This window comes from Panthera onca, chromosome D4 (genome assembly GCF_046562875.1).
Source record: "Panthera onca isolate mPanOnc1 chromosome D4, mPanOnc1 haplotype 2, whole genome shotgun sequence".
In the NCBI taxonomy this organism is placed as follows: Eukaryota; Metazoa; Chordata; class Mammalia; order Carnivora; family Felidae; genus Panthera; species Panthera onca.
Genome location: NC_138351.1, coordinates 82,847,918 through 82,867,189, shown reverse-complemented (window position 1 = coordinate 82,867,189; position 19,272 = coordinate 82,847,918). Strand labels below are relative to the sequence as shown.

The following is a 19,272-nucleotide window of genomic DNA, read 5'->3' as shown; positions in this document are numbered from 1 at the left end:
ACATGACACAGACTTTGAAAATATGCTTTTTCGGGGCGCCTGGGTGGCGCAGTCGGTTAAGCGTCCGACTTCAGCCAGGTCACGATCTCGCGGTCTGTGAGTTCGAGCCCCGCGTCAGGCTCTGGGCTGATGGCTCGGAGCCTGGAGCCTGTTTCTGATTCTGTGTCTCCCTCTCTCTCTGCCCCTCCCCCGTTCATGCTCTGTCTCTCTCTGTCCCAAAAATAAATAAAAAACGTTGAAAAAAAAATTAAAAAAAAAAAAAAATATGCTTTTTCTTTTTTTTAATGTTTTTTAAAATGTTTATTCATTTATTTTGAGAGAGAGAGAGAGAGAGAGAGAGAAAGAGCTTGAGCAGGGGAGTGGCAGAGAGAAAGGAAGAGGGAAAATCCCAGGCAGGCTCAGCGCTGTCAGCACAGAGCCCGATGCCGGGCTCAAACTCACGAACTGTGAGATCATGACCTCAGCTGAAACCAAGAGTCAGACGTGTAACTGGCTGAGCCACCCAGGTGCCCCAATATGCTTTTTCTTTTTACTCATATGAAAGCGCTTCCTTGGATAAAGTCTGCTCAGTGTAAAAGAGACATAACTGAAGCCCTAGTAACATGAAGACAGAGAAATATATAATGCTCTTATACATAAAAACCAAGTAAAGAAAACCTCAACATGTGGCCCTTCAAGAAGTTATTCAAACAAATGGCATTTTCCCTAAATGCTAGGTGGATTCCAAGATGTATCTTAATCATAAGGCCTTTTACATCAGTGGTGGCTCTTTCCCATCAGACTTGAGATTTATGATGTTGGCCTATTTCCAACCTTGGGAGAGAGGCCAAGGGACAAAATATGTATTTGGCAGATTTTCCTGTTTGGGACTTAGTGCCCTGTGGGGGATCTGCAATTTTAGACAGTACACAATTCAGAAATCCACTGTATATTACCAACATTATAACTTATCTTAACCAAATCAAATTATAAAGGAGATAAATCAGGTAGCAGAAAAACTGACACATAATATAAATGATGCAATAAGAGGGTTCTGTTCTTTTCTCTCTTCTTTTCGCCTATGAATGACACTAACCAAAACACAGTAGAGCTCAGTATGAAATACCTTTGTTAATTATCTTTAAGAAAATCATTTCTCAGAGGCAAAATCCATTTGGGTTTCTTTGTTTTTGTTTCATTTAGGAAAGTGCTCTCCCACAATCAGATAACTATACCAACGCCCAATGCTACTAATCTTTCTTTACTCTCTTTTTCCCTTCCAATAAAGAAAACAACTTACTCTAAACCTACACAACAAAAAGACAACTACGTACTATGACAATGAACTGCCACAGAATCTTTATTATACAGAGCAGACTCAGAACGCGGGCTCTGGCAATGCCTGCCAAACAAGTGCTTCTAATTTTAATACATGCTTTAGCACTGGTCAGCTAAACAGTTATATACTTCTAACACTAACTCTATAGCATACAATGTGATAGAAAATTAGATGACTTCAGAAAAGATAGTTTTAAATAAAATAATGCACTGCTATCAGATTGTTTCAATCCAAATATGGCATTACAGTGCCATTCTAAAAATAAGTCTAAGTCCCATGTGATATGCAGTCTTTTAGCTATGTTCATTTCCTTTTAGGGCTCAAGTTTCCCACAGGAAAATTATTCAATGTTTGGCAAAACTGTCCCAAATCATATATAGATAAGGCATAAATGCTAACTACACTGTCAAACTTTTCCTGCTTTGTTATTGTTGATTCTTCTGCACAGTAATCCATCATGGAGAGGAAATACTCAAGAACTGTTACCTGACAAAAATGAACACAAAAAGTGTCATTTTGACTAAAAAGGTGGTAAGGGAGGTAGTTTATGAGTCAGCTAAATTTGAAGTCACAGAATTATTATATACAAAGTCATGTTTCAAACACATGTTTCTGATAACTATGATGATTTCCAAATACTTATTTAAATTATATTATTTGTATTACCAAGTAAGACCATGTATCAAATGCCTTCTTAGTACAGCTTAATACAGATTGTATTGTTTGACTTATATTAATTGCTTAAAGACTTTGTAAAGCATTACATGCTAAGAATAAAATCTTCTCAAAATCACCCACTCATAGACACCACATATACACAAGATCAACACCCATTCCTCAAGCTATATTTTATATAACCAAATAAACAAATTATGATTTCTAAGAAAATATTTAGGAATATTTCATAATGCTTAACAAATACTCAGTTTTACTTTAAAGTTAGTTTCTTCTGGGCACACCCGGGTGGCTCAGTCAGTTAAGCATCCAACTCTTGGTTTCGGCTCAGGTCATGTTCTCCCTGTTCATGAGACCAAGCCCCGTTGGGTTCTAGGCTGATGACATGGAGCCTGCTCGGGATATTCTCTCTCTCTCTCTCTCTCTCTCTCTCTCTCAAAATAAGTATACCTAAAAAAATAAAGTTAGTTTCTTTTGAAAATAACAAGTCTTAAGTCAGAGAATCAAGTATGCGTACTGAGTAGCAAAAATGTATAGCAATTATAAAATGGTTCGATATATTAAAATGATTTTACAACTCCATGGAGTTTCCAGTCTTGGGATAGTTAACACAATTAAAAGAGAATCTGTGTTTGAATGATACTGATCACAAACATCTCCATCTGTGAACTGCTGAACTACATTCAGAATTCTAGAAGAGGTCTGCATTTGTATAAATAGACTATATGTTCTGGATTTCAGTATCTATTTTAGTTATATATTTTAATATAGCTTTCAGGCAAAAATGATGTTTCCTTGAGTCCTGATATAGAAGAAAAATGTTAATTTTTCCATTGAAGAATGAATCTTAAGAAAAAATTATCAATAAATAAAATATTTAGATATTGAAAACTATCTTATTACATCATTAATGTACAAATTTGTAGCTACCTAGATCTTTTTCTATTAACCTAAAAACTTAAAACTTATCAGCACATAGGTATAATACCAACCAAGATAGCAGGACCTGCTAACATGTATCAAATGCTTATTGTGTGCCAAGAGCTTCAGATGTATTAGCTCATTTAATCTTAATAGCTGAGGTAACAGGAACTAAGAGGGATTATGTACCTTGCCCTAGGTAACAGCTATTAAGTGGCAGGGCTAGAATTCAAACTCAAGTTGGCTTGCCTTTCAAACACATACTTTTAACCACTATATATTATATAGTTTCTATTCCTTAAGTGTATAAATAATCCCTCTTCATTCAGGCCTTTGAAGCTTAAAATATCCCTTGACATTATTTTTTTTCTTTTTCTAATAAAAATTATCTTCAAATTTCAATTAAAGGAACCCCTCTTCACGTAGTCCCAAACTTCCTTTCTACCTCTAACCTCCTAAAGCTCTTGCTGTAAGACTCAATGACCTGTTCCTTGATGAAGTCCATCTAAATACATTTACCTCAGTGTCCGAGAATTACATAGGAGTAATCTTCCTGCAGAACATACTATAAAAGCAAGACAAAGTACATAAGACATGAGTGCACTTGAGTGCACTGATGGAATAAGCCATTATGGCAGTACTTGAGGGGTTTACAAACCCTGCAAGAAGGGTGGGCCGCTCCAAGCCACTCCACATTCACACAAGGCCTTTCCGCTGAGAATATGCCATTTTACAGGAGGCCCGGGAGGTTACTGGGAGATTCTGACCTCTGTGTGACAAAGCAGCAACCTTTTACTGAGTTTCTATGATGCCACCATGCACATTTCTATATACTTAAAACATGACGGTATCTAATTTTCACAGTAAGTCTAATGAAGGGCACAAACCCATTTTACAGAGTAGAAAACAAAGGGCCAGAGATTCCAAAATCCATGCTCTTTCCACTACTCTCCTCTTTATCCTGGGGGGGGGGGGGGGGAGTATAAAGTAATCACAGTAATAATGTAAACAGCTTTACATTATTATAACATGCATCTGACCTTAAACCAACTCCTTTAATACTGGTATCATTACTCAAGTATGGGTATCCTCCTGAAGTTCAGACAAAGTAAGATTACCTAATCAGTTGACAGAACTAGGATCTAAATTTTGTTTTAACTTCATTTCTAGTACTCTGTAGGCTACAACACACATCCTTAGTACAATGATGTTAATAACACATGACGCTAACATAATCTAAGTAGGAAAGGTTTCAGTTACTACAAATACCATGTCATGGAGAAAAAGAACTTTTAAAAATGAAAAAGACTTTTGGGGCGCCTGGATGGCTCAGTCTGTTAAGTGTCTGCCTCTTGATTTTGGTTCAGATCATGATCTCACAGTTTGCGCTGACAGCACAGAGCCTGCTTAGGATTTTCTCTCCTCTCCCTGCATGTCCTCCCTCCCTCCCTCCCCCCGCCCTCAATAAACAAAGATTTTTTTTAAAAAAATGAAACAGATTTTTCAGTCAGATTCTGCTCCCCAGACACCAATGAAGACAGAGACCCACAAATGGCCTTTAAAATTTTTTTTTGGTCTAGCTATAAATAAATGGCTTTGGCAGTGGGGGTTTCCCCATTCTTTCTGGAGGAAAATTCAGAAATAAATCATGATGTTTAATGCTGTAACTTCTGCTTTCTCCCCTAAATACTGTCTTACTAAATCAACATGTATTTATTAAAAGCCAATAGACACAGAATTTATTTTTTAAATGTTTATTTATTTATTTTGAGGGAGGGGAGGGGCAGAGAGAGGGAGAGAGAGAATCCCAAGCAGACTCCCACTGTCACTGCAGAGTCTGATGTGGGGCTCGATCTCATGAGCTGTGAGATCACGACCTTAGCTGAAATCAAGAGTCGGACCCTCAACTAATTCACCGAAGCACCCCTGACAAAGAATTTAAAGTTTTACTTTGAAAAGACTCTTACTCTTCTATTTTGTTCAAAGCCAATACAATCTTTTTGCAACAAACCAATAAATCTTTCATTAAGTGATTACAATCATGGTAATTTTTTTTCAAATTTTCATTTAAATTCTAGTTAACATATAGTGTAGTATTTTATATATAACACCCAGTGCTCATTACAACAAGTGCCCTCCTTAATACCCGTCACCCATTTAGCCCATCCCCTGCTCACCTCCCTCCATGAACCCTCAATTTGTTCTTTATAGTTAACAACCTCCTCTTCCCCCTGCCCTTCCCCTATGATCATCTGTTTTGTTTCTTAAATTCCACATATGAATGAAGTCATATGGTATTTGTCTTTCCCTGACTTAACTTCACTTAGCACAATAAAATGTAGCTCCATTCACATAGTTCCAAGTGACACGATTTCATTCCTTTTGATGGCTGAGTACAATCGTGGTAACTTAACATAAAGATGTGCTTTTTACTTTGCAAAGGGCGTTCTTGTGTCATATACTGCTTGATAATTGTAGGTCACTTTATTAGGGTCTTTTGTCTATTGATCTTTTGGGTTCCTCTAATTCCGTCTGGCTGAATACTTTATGGAAATTTCATTCAAGGGGTGGGCAGAGATAACATTATAGAATTCCTACTTTTCTCAGAGCAGGCTCCATCTCATATACTGCCTTCTACGGAAATTCACCTAACACACATCTCTTTACCTGTGAATATCACATGGCACTTCGCATTCCTCTCGTGATCTCATATTGCCAGGCCTGTACACCAGTACACCTAAACTCATCACACACACACACACACACACACACACACACACACACACACACACACGTTTATTTTCAGGATTTCCTTCCCAGGATGTCAAAGAAGATGCTTTCCAGTCTGCTGTCTTCCCTTGGTAAAAACCAAAATTAAAAAAATCTAAAAAGACCCAAACAAATACCAATGAGGCATAGTGATGTAGGAGACTGGAATCAAAAAGGTCTTAGAGCCCCCAAACTAGGCTTCCACAATTGTACAAGAGGAATCATTTCCCCTTTGCCTGTCTTCCTAGGAGGATAAAAAGAGATGATGAATAGGAAGTTGCTCTGTATTGGGCCAGAGGTAGGAGAGTGCTAGTACGCTCTCATTTTCTACTTCAGGAGTATGTTCTAAACCTATGCTTTCCAGTCAAATTTATTTGCTTTTTTCCTAAATGTAGTCATGCTTTTCGTAAAAAATAACGCATCTACGTCATTGAAAAGGTCACAGGACAAAGCTTACAGAGAAAAATAGCAGACCCAGACCCCTCACTCCTCCTACCCTGCTCCGTTCTCCAGAGGCAACCATTTCTTGTCTTTTCAGTTTTTTTTTTTTCCTTCCTATTTCTAAATAAAATACTTAAGTTGCTATTTTCTGGTTTGTTTTTGTTTTTTCCAGACTTTCAGTATGGGAGATGATACTCTGTCTGTTATAGCCCCCAACACCACCCACCTACCACACACACTTCCCTTCCCCTTATCGTGACTCCCAATGTAATTTTGCTACAATTTTTAGTTAAATCAATATTGCTAACTAAATCACAGAGTGTATCATGACTAAATACCCTTTGTTCTTTAATTTTCCATTTCTTCTGCAGTTACTACTTGCTGTTTCTTTCCTCCAGTATTCTATGTTATCTATCACCAGTTCTTCCCCTACAAATCTTGACAGGATTGGAAATTCCTCTCAGTTTTTTCCTAAAAGACATACTTCCTAGTGCCCTACTTCCTTTTCTCCAATTTGGACTAGTGGCTTTCTAGGTCTGCTGCACAGCTGACATCCTAGGGCTCCCCTTCCCCATCACCATGGGAATTCTCTTCACCTCTGTCCTGTGTAGGGAGTCCCTGCTTCCTGGGTTCCATAGCTTCCACTTAAAAAAAAAAAAAAAGTTTATTTATTTTTGAGAGAGAGAGAGAGAATGCATGCATGTAAACGGAGACAGGGCAGAGAGAGAGAATCCCAAGCAGACTCCACGCTGCCAGTGCAGAGCCTGACACAGGCTCAATATCACGATTCAAGAGATCACGAGCTGAGCCAAAATTTAGAGTCAGGTGCTAAACCAACTGAGCCACCAGGTGCCCCTCTTCCACTTTTAAAATTTCATCCCTTGTACTGAGAAGCATATCCTTCAGCAACTTCCTGAGAAAGGATGTAAGGCAGATAACTATTTTTGAGACCCTGCGTATCTCAAAATGGGTTTATTTTATCCTTGCACTTGAATCAAAGTTTGAGCATAAAATTCTAGGTTAAAAATCACTTCTCAAAAATCTGAAGTTATTCCCTATATCTTCTTGCTTTAATGTGCCAGAAAGACCAGTGCTATTCAGATCCCTGTGTTTAGTAAATTCCCACTTTCCCATCCCTACTCCAGACCAAGAAGCTTTCAAGATTCTACTTTATCCCCAGTATCCTAAAATTTTATGATTCGCCATCATAAAATCTTTTTATTACACTAAGCTGGTCCTTTTCATTATGGAAACTCATAGCCTTTAGTTCTGGATATGTTTCTTCTGATATTTCTTTGAGAATTTCCTCATTTTTTTTTCTCTATTCTATTTCTGAAAATCATATGAGTTAGATATTGGGCCTCCTTTGTTGAGTCTCTGTCTTGTTTTTATCAACTTTATTGTCTTTTGTTTCACTATCTAGCCTACTTCAATTTTATCTTCCAACTTTTTGGATTTAAAAAATATCTGATTATGCTCTGATTATAAGAACTCTTACTTTTTTTCTTTTCATTTCTTATAGCATCCTATTCTCCTTTAATGGATGCAAAAGCTTCTCTGAAAATATATTTTGGAAAATACACTTTGTGACTTGAATTGTTTCTATTTCCTCTGATTTCTTTTGTTTTGGGCTGTGTATTACATGAGATGACTTTCTCACAAGACCAGGATCTCTGGCTGATTGTTAATAGTAAAAGAGGAGTAAAAAGTTACTTGGAAGCTCTGTACGCATAGGTGGAATTTATTGACTGAGAAGCGCCAACTTAAAGGTGCTTTGGGCAGGTAATGTGACTGGTTTGGGAGCCTTCAAACATCAGTCCCCAGACTAGACTCATTTAAGGCTGGCTGAGAGCATTCTGGGAGTGCAGAGGGACAAGGAGACTGAGTATTTAATATGCAGACTTTCTCATGACACCCAACTTTTCAAAGGTATCTTAGTGCCATCCTCAGCTATGTCTGGCATCCAGAAGGTCTGTGGTTTGACCTCTTCTCCAAAGAGGAAATCTCCCACTTCCTGCTGGGATGGTGAAAAACCAGTTGCCTGCTTGGGGCAGCTTGGGATGGTGATCAAGGTGGTGTGGAGGGGTATTTAAATGTTGCTTACATAAACTTCCTAACAATTCTTCAGTTTTCAGCTTCATACTATTCTCTGCCTGTAGAGGCATCTCGGGATCCAATTATCAAGTATTTACCAGGTTCTACAGTGAAATCAGCTTGCTTCTTTTTGCCCCTGGGCAGCTTGACTTTAGGATTCAGCTTTGTTGACTGCTGAGTCACTTACCACTTATCTGCTAGGTTTCTATATTCCAAACCTTTGTTGGCTTCATTTATCTGCCATCATTTCTGCTCCTCTTCTCTCTGTCCACATGTATTATACCCTTGCTATTCTTTTCAGTGCAGTTAACAGAAATAAACATTCACACTCAATATGCTGTATTTGGCAGAAAGTCTGTGATGTTTTCAAGTCTCAGAGTCAGCTGATATACTGACAAAATTTTCTTCATCTCTCTAAGTTTCCTCAACCTGTAAAATAGGGATATAAAAAAGAACTACCAGAAAGGTTTCTGTGAGAACTAAATGAGGTAAGAATATAGGCTTTGGAGTCAGAAAGATCTGGTTTTGAATCCTAGATTTCTTACTTTTCTTTTTTTAATGTTTATTTATTTTTGCGGGGGGGAAGAGTGTGAGTGATCAGGGGAGGGGCAGAGAGAGAGGGAGACAGAGGATTTGAAGCAGGCTCTGTGCTGATAGCAGATAGCCCAATGCAGGGCTTGAACTCACGAACCATTAGATCACAACCCGAAGCGAAGTAAGATGCTTAACCAAATGAGCCACCTGGGTGCTCCAATAGATTTTTTACTTATTAACTGTACAATTCTGGCAACTCTAAATCTCAGTTTCCTCATCTACATGATGGGTTAATGCTAGCCACTAGCTCATGCAGTATTGGAAGGATTAAATAAGACAAAGTTTACAAAATTCTCCTGAAACATAATAAGCCTTGATTAACATTTATATTGTTGCCCATAATGCGTCCAGTACCTAAAATTCCACACACACACGTAGACACATAGACAGACACACACACCATTTTAGTCTATTTAAATCTTATTCATGGGGTACCTGGGTGGCTCAGTCAGTTAAGTGTCCGACTTTGGCTCTGGTCATGATCTCACAGCCCCTGGGTTCGAGCCCCACATCTGGCTCTGTGATGACAGCTTGGAGCCTAGAGCCTGCTTCAGGTTCTATCTCCGTCTCACTCTCTGGCCCTCCCCTACTTGTGCATTCTCTCTCTCTCTCTCTCTCTCTCTCTCTCTCTCTTAAATATAAATAAACATGTAAAAAAAATTTTTTTAAATCTTACTCATTCAGGGCTTGGCTAATTGAAGTCAAACACTTCTGTAAAAGCAACATGGTGTAATAAGAGAAGGCAATGGATTCGAAGTAAGTCTGGATATTATCATAAATAGATGTGTGGTCAATGGATTGGTTTACTGTCTGTAAAAAGAGAGAATCAGACCAAATGAGCACTAAAATCTTTTATAGTCCAAATGTCCCTCCCCATCTCCTTTGCTAGATATGACATTCTGTATATTTAATGTTTCAATCCTATTTGACTGACACTGTTAATTTTTATAAGTATTTTCATATATCTTCCTTTTCTAATTAGACAGTATATAGGTACTGCATGAAAACCAAAATGAGCTGGTCCCCACAACTGACAAAGTAATATGGCCGGCTACCCTTTGAATATTAAATCATGAAACAGTATGTTGTACGGTAAAAGGTAAGACCAGTGATATAAAACCACCTCAAAAAGAAAGAATGAGTAGCAGGCTTGTAAGACTACTACAAATTACAAGCAATTTTACTAACTGACAAGTACAAAAGAAGTTAATTAAACCTAAGAAATAACACGTCAATTAAACATCAATGAGAAGGTGGGTTGGCCAGTAGAGATGCTTTCCACTTTTATTATGATCCTAATGATCAGGTTTTCTCATTGTGGAGATGGGCTTAATCAGATACCAATAAATGTTCACACTACAAAACCACATTCTGAAATTCTACCTTCACCAAGCAACACACTGAATATGGTTTGGCCTCTCATGAAGATCTACCATTGGGGAACAACTGGTCCCTACTGCCACTACAGATTTCTTATGTTATTAAAAAAAAATTTTTTTAATGTTTATTTTTGAAAGAGATAAAGAGACAGAGCATGAGCAGGGGGAGGGGCAGAGAGAGAGGGAGACACAGAATCCGAAGCAGGATCCAGCACAATGCCCGACACAGGGCTCAAACCTACAAACTATGAGATCATGATCTGAGCCAAAGTAAGACACTTAACTGACTGAGCCACCCAGGTGCCCCATGGATTTATTTTAAACTAATAAAGTGACATAATGATTTTTATACACTGGTATCAAGCGAACTCACCCCCAAAACAGAAGCACAGTATACCTAGCGTCCCACCAGAAAGTCTTGGTAAATTCCTCCAGATAAGGTTACTCTGGTGAGGTTTTTGGAAAGGCAAATAATCACAGAATTTTTCCATATGAAATATCTAAAAACTATAAAGTTTTACAAGAAAGGAAGCATGTGATCCTTTTTTCTTTTCTTTTTTCTTTTTTTGAGAGAGAGAGAGAGAGAGAGAGAGAGGCAGAGAGAGAGAGAAGCAGAGTGCAAGTGGAGGGGGAGGGCTACAGAGAAAGAGGGAGACACAGAATCCAAAGCAGGCTCCAGGCTCTGAGCTGTCAGCACAGAGCTTGATGTGGGGCTCGAAATCACGAACCACGAGATCATGACCTGAGCAGAAGTTGGACGCTTAACCAACTGAGCCACCCAGGCGCCCCGGTGATCCTTCTTTATATCCCTCTGAGACCAGCTATTTGCAATGTCTGGTATAGAGTGGAGCTTGGTGCATAAGGGCTTCCCGATTGTTTAAGCTTTCCCTAAACCCACTGTTATTGCAAATAGAATTTTCCACAACCTGCAGCAGTGTCATCTGAAGCACATCTCTCTGAATACATGACCAACGCATGTTAAGAAAAGAAAGGAAGACAAAACTAAAAAACTGGTAAAGACTGAGAGACAAAGCAAAACCACAGAATAGCTTCTTTCACCAAGATAGTCTATATACTTCCTCTTTTCTTGTGACAGATTTTTACAGCCTACCTTATCTGCATTCAGAGCCAAGAAGGTGATGTGATCCAAATACCTGTTTCTTATCCATGCTGTGAGAAACTGGCAGTTTGACAGCAGTGTCTGAAGTTCCCTGGGTCAAGGCTACCAGGTTTCCAGGTGTAAAGTTACCTGCCATACAGCGCACATATACTCCGACACTAGTCTCTTGGTATTAAAAAGCTATCTTTTGTCATTTACAGTCTAGAACAGCCTTGAGCAAACACAAGTGCTTGTGGGCTCTGGACCTCCTTTTGAACATTACTGCTGTATAATGACTAGAACTAATGATTAGAAAGAATCATTCATTAATTTTGTAAAGTTTACTATAAAACTTCTGCTCTGAGCCAGCTCCCATGTTAGATTTTGGGGATGAAGATATGAAGAGACACTGTCCCTGCCTTTAGAGACTTTACAGACAAGTAAAGGAAGTAAATGAAAACAGTTTTATGAATTTAACACTACTGTCATTTTAGAACGGCGAGGATTTATCATGCCTCTCTTCTCAAATTTGGGATTGCTAACTAGCATAGGAATAGTCACCCAGCACTGAGCTTCTAAGACCTTAATGTAGGGGGACACCATTCCATTATGTGTGACTTCCTCAGATGTGAAACCATGGCAGATACAAATAATAGTACTCATTTTTATTGCAAAGCACTTTACATATTACAAAGTACTTTTACATCCATTATCTAATTCAATTGCCAAAGTAACCCTATGAGGGATAAGGGGATTATTATCTCCTTTTATAGAAGAAATTAAGTGCTTGGAGAAGTGACTTGCACTTATAAAACTAGTTAATTTGTAACAGAAACCTGGATTTTTTCTCAATTCAAAGTTCAATTTAATCATATCATGGTGCCCTTGTCACCCAAATTTTGAAGAAAAGCCAAATGACTCATTTTCAGCTATAAGAAATGTCTAGAATAATGCCAGGGCATGTAAAATATATTAATATGTACACTTAATATAAAATAGTTAGTTTTCCTTCAACCTGAAATAGAAAAATTATGCAAAACAACACAGAGAACAATTTGTGAAGACTTAAAAAAATCGTAAATGCCACATTTCTCCCACTTTAATCTTCCCACAATGTGCTCATATAACAAAAAATTCTGGTTTGCCAATAATTTATTTCACAAGTCTTCTATGATACAAAAACACATAGCAAAATTAAAACATTTCCTACAAAGCCACTGTGCAGATTTTTCAATCAAACCTGAAAGGCTGAGGAAACTCTCCCAGAAACCACTCCACTGTCTGGGAACTTGTAACCCTGTTGCTTCATTTTCAAGTTCAAAGAGTGAGTGGACAATGCATTTATAGTATAAAAATTCAAGTTTTCCCAATCCTTAAAATACTGAGACCATTATTCAAGTAAAAAGGAAAAGCCATTAGAAAAGGCTCAAAAAGAAATTCATCCAGCAATAAAGCTTAAGGAAAACCCTTTACAAAATGGAATTTGGGAGTCAACAGATCCATGAAAAATTCAAATATCCTTTCTGGTGTAAGACAGTTCTTTCATTAAAGTAGACCACTTGTCCTTTTGCAGCTGCTTTTCTGCTCTAAGAGGAAAAAAAAACATCTTCTCTGAAATCACTGTATAAAAACGTATAACTAATTTACAAATGTAACAATTAGTATTGTCTTATCTGAACATTTACTATGAAATAATTTCAACACAATTACCAAAAGCTTGTGCTTCCTCTGATATCAGTCACATACCATATATAGTTAAATGCACTGTCTTGCCAAAGCCCAAGGTAATTGAATCTAAAAATATACTTTTTTTCATTCTGAACTAGCAAGATTGGTATTTAAACCAAACGTCATCAAATGTTGCACTAAGTATGCCAAGATGAAAAGGTTACTTTAATATGAACTGTCCACATGTATCACATAGAAAATGCCCCTAGCCACTAAAGATTGACTGCTGACATCCAGGCTCACCCCGTTCTCCCCTAACATGCACACACACAAGAAAATAAAAATTAAAAGGTAGTATAGACAATCAATGAATGTGAGAAAAGAACTGGTAACTGGAAGAAAACGTAGACTTTATACAGTCCAATGAAGACAGATAAACTGGAAAGACATCTGGTATTAAGCAAGTTTACCAGTGGGGGAACGGGGGGATTTTTCTTTAAAATTAGTGTATGGAGTCTCTAGTTTTAGGCTGAGATGTTGACAGAGATTCTTATGTGAAAAAAGTATTTCTAATAACATCTAAATTTGGTACCAGGATAAAAATGTAAAAATCTGTTAACAAAAGCTCTTATTAAAAGAGGTGTCTTTTGAGTCATTAAAAGATCAGCTTGATGAAATTACTCAGAGAAAGACAAATACCATATGACTTCACTCATATGAGGACTTTAAGAGACAAAACAGATGAACATAAGGGAAGGGAAGCAAAAATAATATAAAAACTGGGAGGGGGGCAAAACAGAAGAGACTCATAAATATGGAGAACAAACTGAGGGTTACTGGAGGGGTTGTGGGAGTGAGGATGGGCTAAACAGGTAAGGGGCACTAAGGAATCTACGCCTGAAATCATTGTTGCACTATATGCTAACTAATTTGGATGTAAATTAAAAAAAAATAAATTAAAAAATTAAAAAAAAAGATCAGCTTGATTAGCCACTTCCAGTGGCTCTTTCCATAAAATTTCCATAAGATCTTTCTCAAAGAGTTTTCTCTTTCTCACAAGATGGAATGCTACTGCAGGAAAAAATTAAAAGGGCTCAGCATCCCCCAAAAGCAAAACTCCACCGATTTAACATCAGTTTTTTATAAAAATTAATCTTTAAGATTCTCATCTTTGCTAAACTAAAACTCACAAGCAAACTGCAAATCTGAACAGGTTACTTTCTCCAACATGCATGAAGAAAAAGGAAACTCTGTTTTTCTTTAGATTTGTGGCATGTAAATAAAGGAGAAATATGCATAACCATTTCTCAAAATCCAAGAGAAAAGGTTTTTCAATTCAAATGGCAATTTAACAGAGCCACTGCTAATATAACTTGCAATTTCAACTTGAGTTCTAAATACTGAAACAGCTTAGAATCAAGTTTTTTAGTACTAAATATAAAGAGCAAGCAAGCTTTTGGGAAGAATTCAGAATCTGAAATTTAAATGTTTATGTAATACTTATTCACTTAAAATAAAAAAGTTTAAAGTAGAGCACACATTTGAAGTTAAAATCTAAGACCTAAAATCGTTAAGAATGCTGCCCTTTATATTAAAAGGGGTAGTAGGTTTTCTAATATCATGACAGAAAACCAAAGCCTATTTGCCTGTTTTATAAATATCTGCATCCTTTGTTGGATTCAAAACTCCACTTTACCCATTTCCCTTGGGTTTCTTCCATCTCACTGAATACCATTGTTGTATTCAGATTATAACATCTAGCCAAAGGCAGAGATCACATAAGCCCCCTGAAGACTTCCAAAACATTAAAACCAGTAGAAAAGCAGAGGAAATACTCTCATGCCTGGAGCTGCTGGGAAATCCTTCTCTCCTTTTAGAAAAATAAACTTCTTGTTCTAAAGATAATCACTTGAAGAACAAAACATCACCAGTACATACAATACACAGCACTTTCAATAATTCTACAGAATAAATAATAAAAATCCTATAGATTTTGCTAGTACTTTGGCTTTAAAAAAAAAAAAGACTAAGTAAAGAACGGTTACATCAAAGGATTTTTTTGTCCAGAAAGAGAAGAGCAATAAAAGAGACTTAATCTGAATTTCTCCTTCTCACATTCAAATGTGCATTTCTTAACACCAAAAAAAAGCTTTTAAAAAGATTAGATGCTACTTTGTTGATTCCATTTAACCACAAAGAGAACATCTCAATCCCCTTCTATTTAAAAAAGGAACTAGTTAAATATACAGTATATTTTCTGACTCAGTTGCTTATTAGGACATCTTTTTCTCCCAGATATTCTGACATATCAAAGTTTGTGGATTAAAAAAAAAAGAAGACTGAAGATTCATTTCTATATATTTTCACCATTATAAAAATGGCAGCCATTAACCTATCATTTGTTTTTCAGCTTATTAAAATACACTTTGCTGTAAAGAGAAATCTAAATTCAAACATTTTCAATACACACACACACAAAGGCATGGGCAAAAACACTACAGCGCAATCACTTTCCATGCACACATTTCTTTAGATCCCCATGAAGCATGCCACAGAAAGTAGCTCAATTTTTCCTAAATTGTATGATTTGACTGCCTTTTTGCTTCACTCATGGTGCACTGCAAAATTCTAAAATTAATGCTTAGGTGTTCATGTTATTCAACAATATGTATTGAGAATTCTCTCAAGAGAAGACCTAAAACATAAAACATTTGGCTTTCTAAACGACAGTGCTGAAATCTGCAGTGTAGTTCTACTTTGGCATATATAAAGCAAAATTTAAATCCTGTTAATTCATCACTATTTTTTAATATTCCCCTTAAAAGAATTCAATTGCACATGAAGCCCAAACAGAAAGAGCCTAGAAAAGCGACAGGAAAATGACTTTTTAAAAATGCTGACGCTTTTCACACCCAGGTTCAGTCATGCCAGCTGAAGAGAGGTGTTAGATATGGTTTTATTTATTTTAAATCTTCAAAATGTCATCATTTCCATGACATTACAAAAACTGGAACCAAGAGCAATTTATCTTCATGATCCTGATTCTCCGATTCAAAGCACTTTTTAGAAAATAATTTCTGCAAACTTAGAAGGTATGTTCAATGGATCATTTGTTTGCTACTGCTTAGAGTTGAATTATTTTGTCCCAGATCTCCTAGTAAGCTAGGGATACAAAGAGATAAAAAGGAAACACACACACACACACACACACACACACACACACACAGTGATCCAATATCTGAATCACTTCAGATATGGCATCCGTTAAGGGGGTCTTTGCTCCTAACTGTGTAAGGGTCCTTAGCTATGGTCTGACTTGCACAAGAAGTACACATGGCCCCTGAGAGGCGCTTTAGTCCCCTTTGGAAGACACTGTTGGAGAGACTATAAATGACACAGTTACAGAAACTGTTACTAATAGCAAGCCAGGTGGTCAAGAAGGATGCGAAGCGGTTGCTGTGGCCAGTGGAGCTCTCCAATAAGAAGTAGATGATGTATGGCAACCAGAGGATGTAAAATACACTAGTAATTCGGAACAGGACCATGGCATAGCGCTTATCGGAACAGCTCTGCACCTCCCCAGTCTCCCCACTCTGGTTGCTGAAGCGGGCTTGCCTTTCGCTGATTTCCTTTGTGTGCTGTTGGCAGATGCGGAAGATGTTGAAATAGGTGAAGCACACAATGAGGGCTGCCGGGGCATATAACATCATCACGATGAACAGGGTGAAGTAGGGGTCGGTGTGCCAGGACTCTGCACACCACTGAAACACATCTCCATGATATCCAGGTTTGCCCCAGTGGAAAAAGGAAGGCAGGAAGACCAGGGTGGAATATAGCCAAATTAGGAAAATACACAGGCGTAGTCTCCAAGGTGTAACCAGAGTATTATAGGTTAAAGGTTTAGTGATGGCAATATATCTATCGATGCTGATACAGGCCAGAGAGGCCATGGAGACACTCTTCAGAACTGATACTACAAAACCAAATACTTGGCAAGTCAAAGACTCCTCTACTGGGAGGGGGTAGTGGAGGAGTGATAAAGAAGGGACCAAGCAGCTTACCCCAACCAAGAGGTCAGCATATGCCATAGTCTGAATAAAATAACTTGTAGTATGGTGGTTCAACAAAGGTGCACAGTGAAATACAAAAATCACAATGATGTTGCCAGAAATAATCAATACGGTGAGAAAGACAATAATCAATACTTCCAAAAGGCAAAAATTGACAGTTTCCAAATAGCCAAATGTCAAGAGGCAAAAAGGGCGGCTGCTCTGATTACCATCCAAGGTAGAGTTCATCTTGAGCTCAGGAGTGATCTCTCACTTCATGCTGCCGCTTGGCTGCTGCCAACAGTTCAAAGGAGCAGCTGCTGTCATTGCGGTCAGCTCTGTGTGTCTGTAATAATGCCAGAGGAGCCTTAGTCCCCAAGCTCCTGATGCTGCTCTGGTGCATTGCCTGCAGTGTAATTCCCCTTTAAATCCTTCTTGGAATAGGGAGAACCGGCAGCAGTTGTCTGGCCAGTCCCAGATGTGGCCATAGTACCAGGTTTACCATACACATAGCGCCAGGGGAGTAAGGCAAACTCTGGGTACATTGTCTTCAGGCCAATGAGGGTAGGGGTTAGGGGCAGAAGAGAAGGGAGGAAGATTAGGAGCTTCAGCAAGAGTTGTAATGAGTCTCCTCTGAACAGCTGATAGAAGAAAAGGAGAGAGCATTTTACATTTTGCATCCAATGCCCTAATCAAAGAACCTGGCTAGCTCAGGCTAGTATCAACCCTCCCACTCCATCCCACCCCACCCGGTACAACTATTCATGGCTACTCTCAGCAGCACCCCACATAACTGGTCCTTACTTTACAGAGGAAGAGAAACAACAGCAAGTTTCATGATCAACATAAAATAAAAAACCATCACAAGCCAGATCAATCTAATCCCATTTCCTCTCATTTGAGCCTTTCGGGGGAGAAAAAGAATCTGCTTATGGCATTTCTGAAAATATCTTACTATAACTACCACTAATAGAATTAGCTCGTTTTCTTCACTGATTCCAATGTAATTATTTCACCTCTTCGAAAACATTTCAACAGAATTTATCTGTCTAGCTCAATTTCAAAGTGTTACCTGTAATTCTGCATGCTGCAATCCAAACAAAAGCCACAAAACATCCTTAAGAGAAAGCCTTGCAGTGCAGGAATGTGCCTCAGCCCCGTTTACTGCAGAACTGAGACACAGAGGGAGGGGATAAAGGAGGAGGAGGAGGAGGGGAAACGGGGAGAAGAGGGGGCTTGGGAAAAGGAAGACGGGGGGAGGGGAAAGAAAACGTCTGTGTGCACACACCCTTCGGCATCTTTAGCAGCTCATTAGAATTCATCGCCAGAGAAGTGGTCCCTGATTTCCCGACTGCACATTGGGGGAATAACTTAATATGCCTGCAGTGCAGTGTTTGAAAGCTGTTTCCTCGTCTGTCTGGAATCCCCCTTTTAGTAGATGAGCAGAATTTAGACTCTGCTAGTAATGAGAAGGGGTTGTAACCTGGACAGAGTGCCAGCCAGGAATTAGATGGAAACACACTGCCAGAGGCGTAATGGTGAGAGGAAATTCCTATTTTCTTATAGCATTTTCCTCAGGAACAAAGAGCAATGTTAAAGAATGAAAGTGTGCTAACAGTGCGGGGCAACTGAGAAATCATAATTTAGCAGCACAAGAAGTTCTAGCTAGAAGGCTAAATATTTAGCATTTTCTCTCACAATTCACTGGATACTGGCCAATTTTAAGATAGATGACAAAAATAACAAAGCAAACAATCAGTTTTTCAAGAGAGAAAATAAAGAAAACTTCACTCATTTTGAATACTGAAGAAACAGCACACAATCATGTTGTTTCTGTATTCAATACTCCTCCACAGTTTTGAGATACCATTTCTTGCTTCTAGTTTACTGAAAAGCAGGTACACAAATATACAAACAAATGATGGACAAGTAAATATACCCATTTCCACTCAGGCTTTAAAACTGTAAAATGCACAGTACAAATTAGCTTATGTATCTTAGATTACACAATCTTGTTTGTGCTTACTTAAAACAATGCAAGTTGGAGTTACATCGTGGCTCTTCTGGTAGTGACAATTTTCAGCTAATTAGAAATGTGTTTTTTAGTATTTTTTCCTCCAGGTGTCTTTGGACTCTCAATTTATTCTTCTAAATAAAGTTCCACATACCCAATAGAGTAAAAGAAAATAAACTAATGTTGGCATTTCTAGGTATTCTATAAAGTCGGCACACCTGGACAGAGATACACATTATCTGATCCAATTT

General features: G+C 38.0%; 1 protein-coding gene across 6 annotated transcripts in view; it reads right to left on the bottom strand.

Moving 5' to 3' along the window:
- Positions 1-19,272, bottom strand: part of RABGAP1 (RAB GTPase activating protein 1) — a 177,838-nt gene that overhangs the window by 56,827 nt on the left and 101,739 nt on the right. Inside the window, exons 1-2 of one of the 6 annotated variants that reach the window (XM_060608741.3) lie at positions 18,080-18,209; positions 17,020-17,648 (exon numbers count right to left, since the gene is read on the bottom strand). The exons of the other annotated variants lie outside the window; for them this stretch is intronic. Of the exons in view, the coding sequence (XP_060464724.1) occupies positions 17,020-17,256 (237 nt within the window). The 5' untranslated portion in view covers positions 17,257-17,648; positions 18,080-18,209. Of the gene's footprint in view, positions 1-17,019; positions 17,649-18,079; positions 18,210-19,272 lie in introns of those variants that run through there. 6 annotated transcript variants of the gene reach the window in all.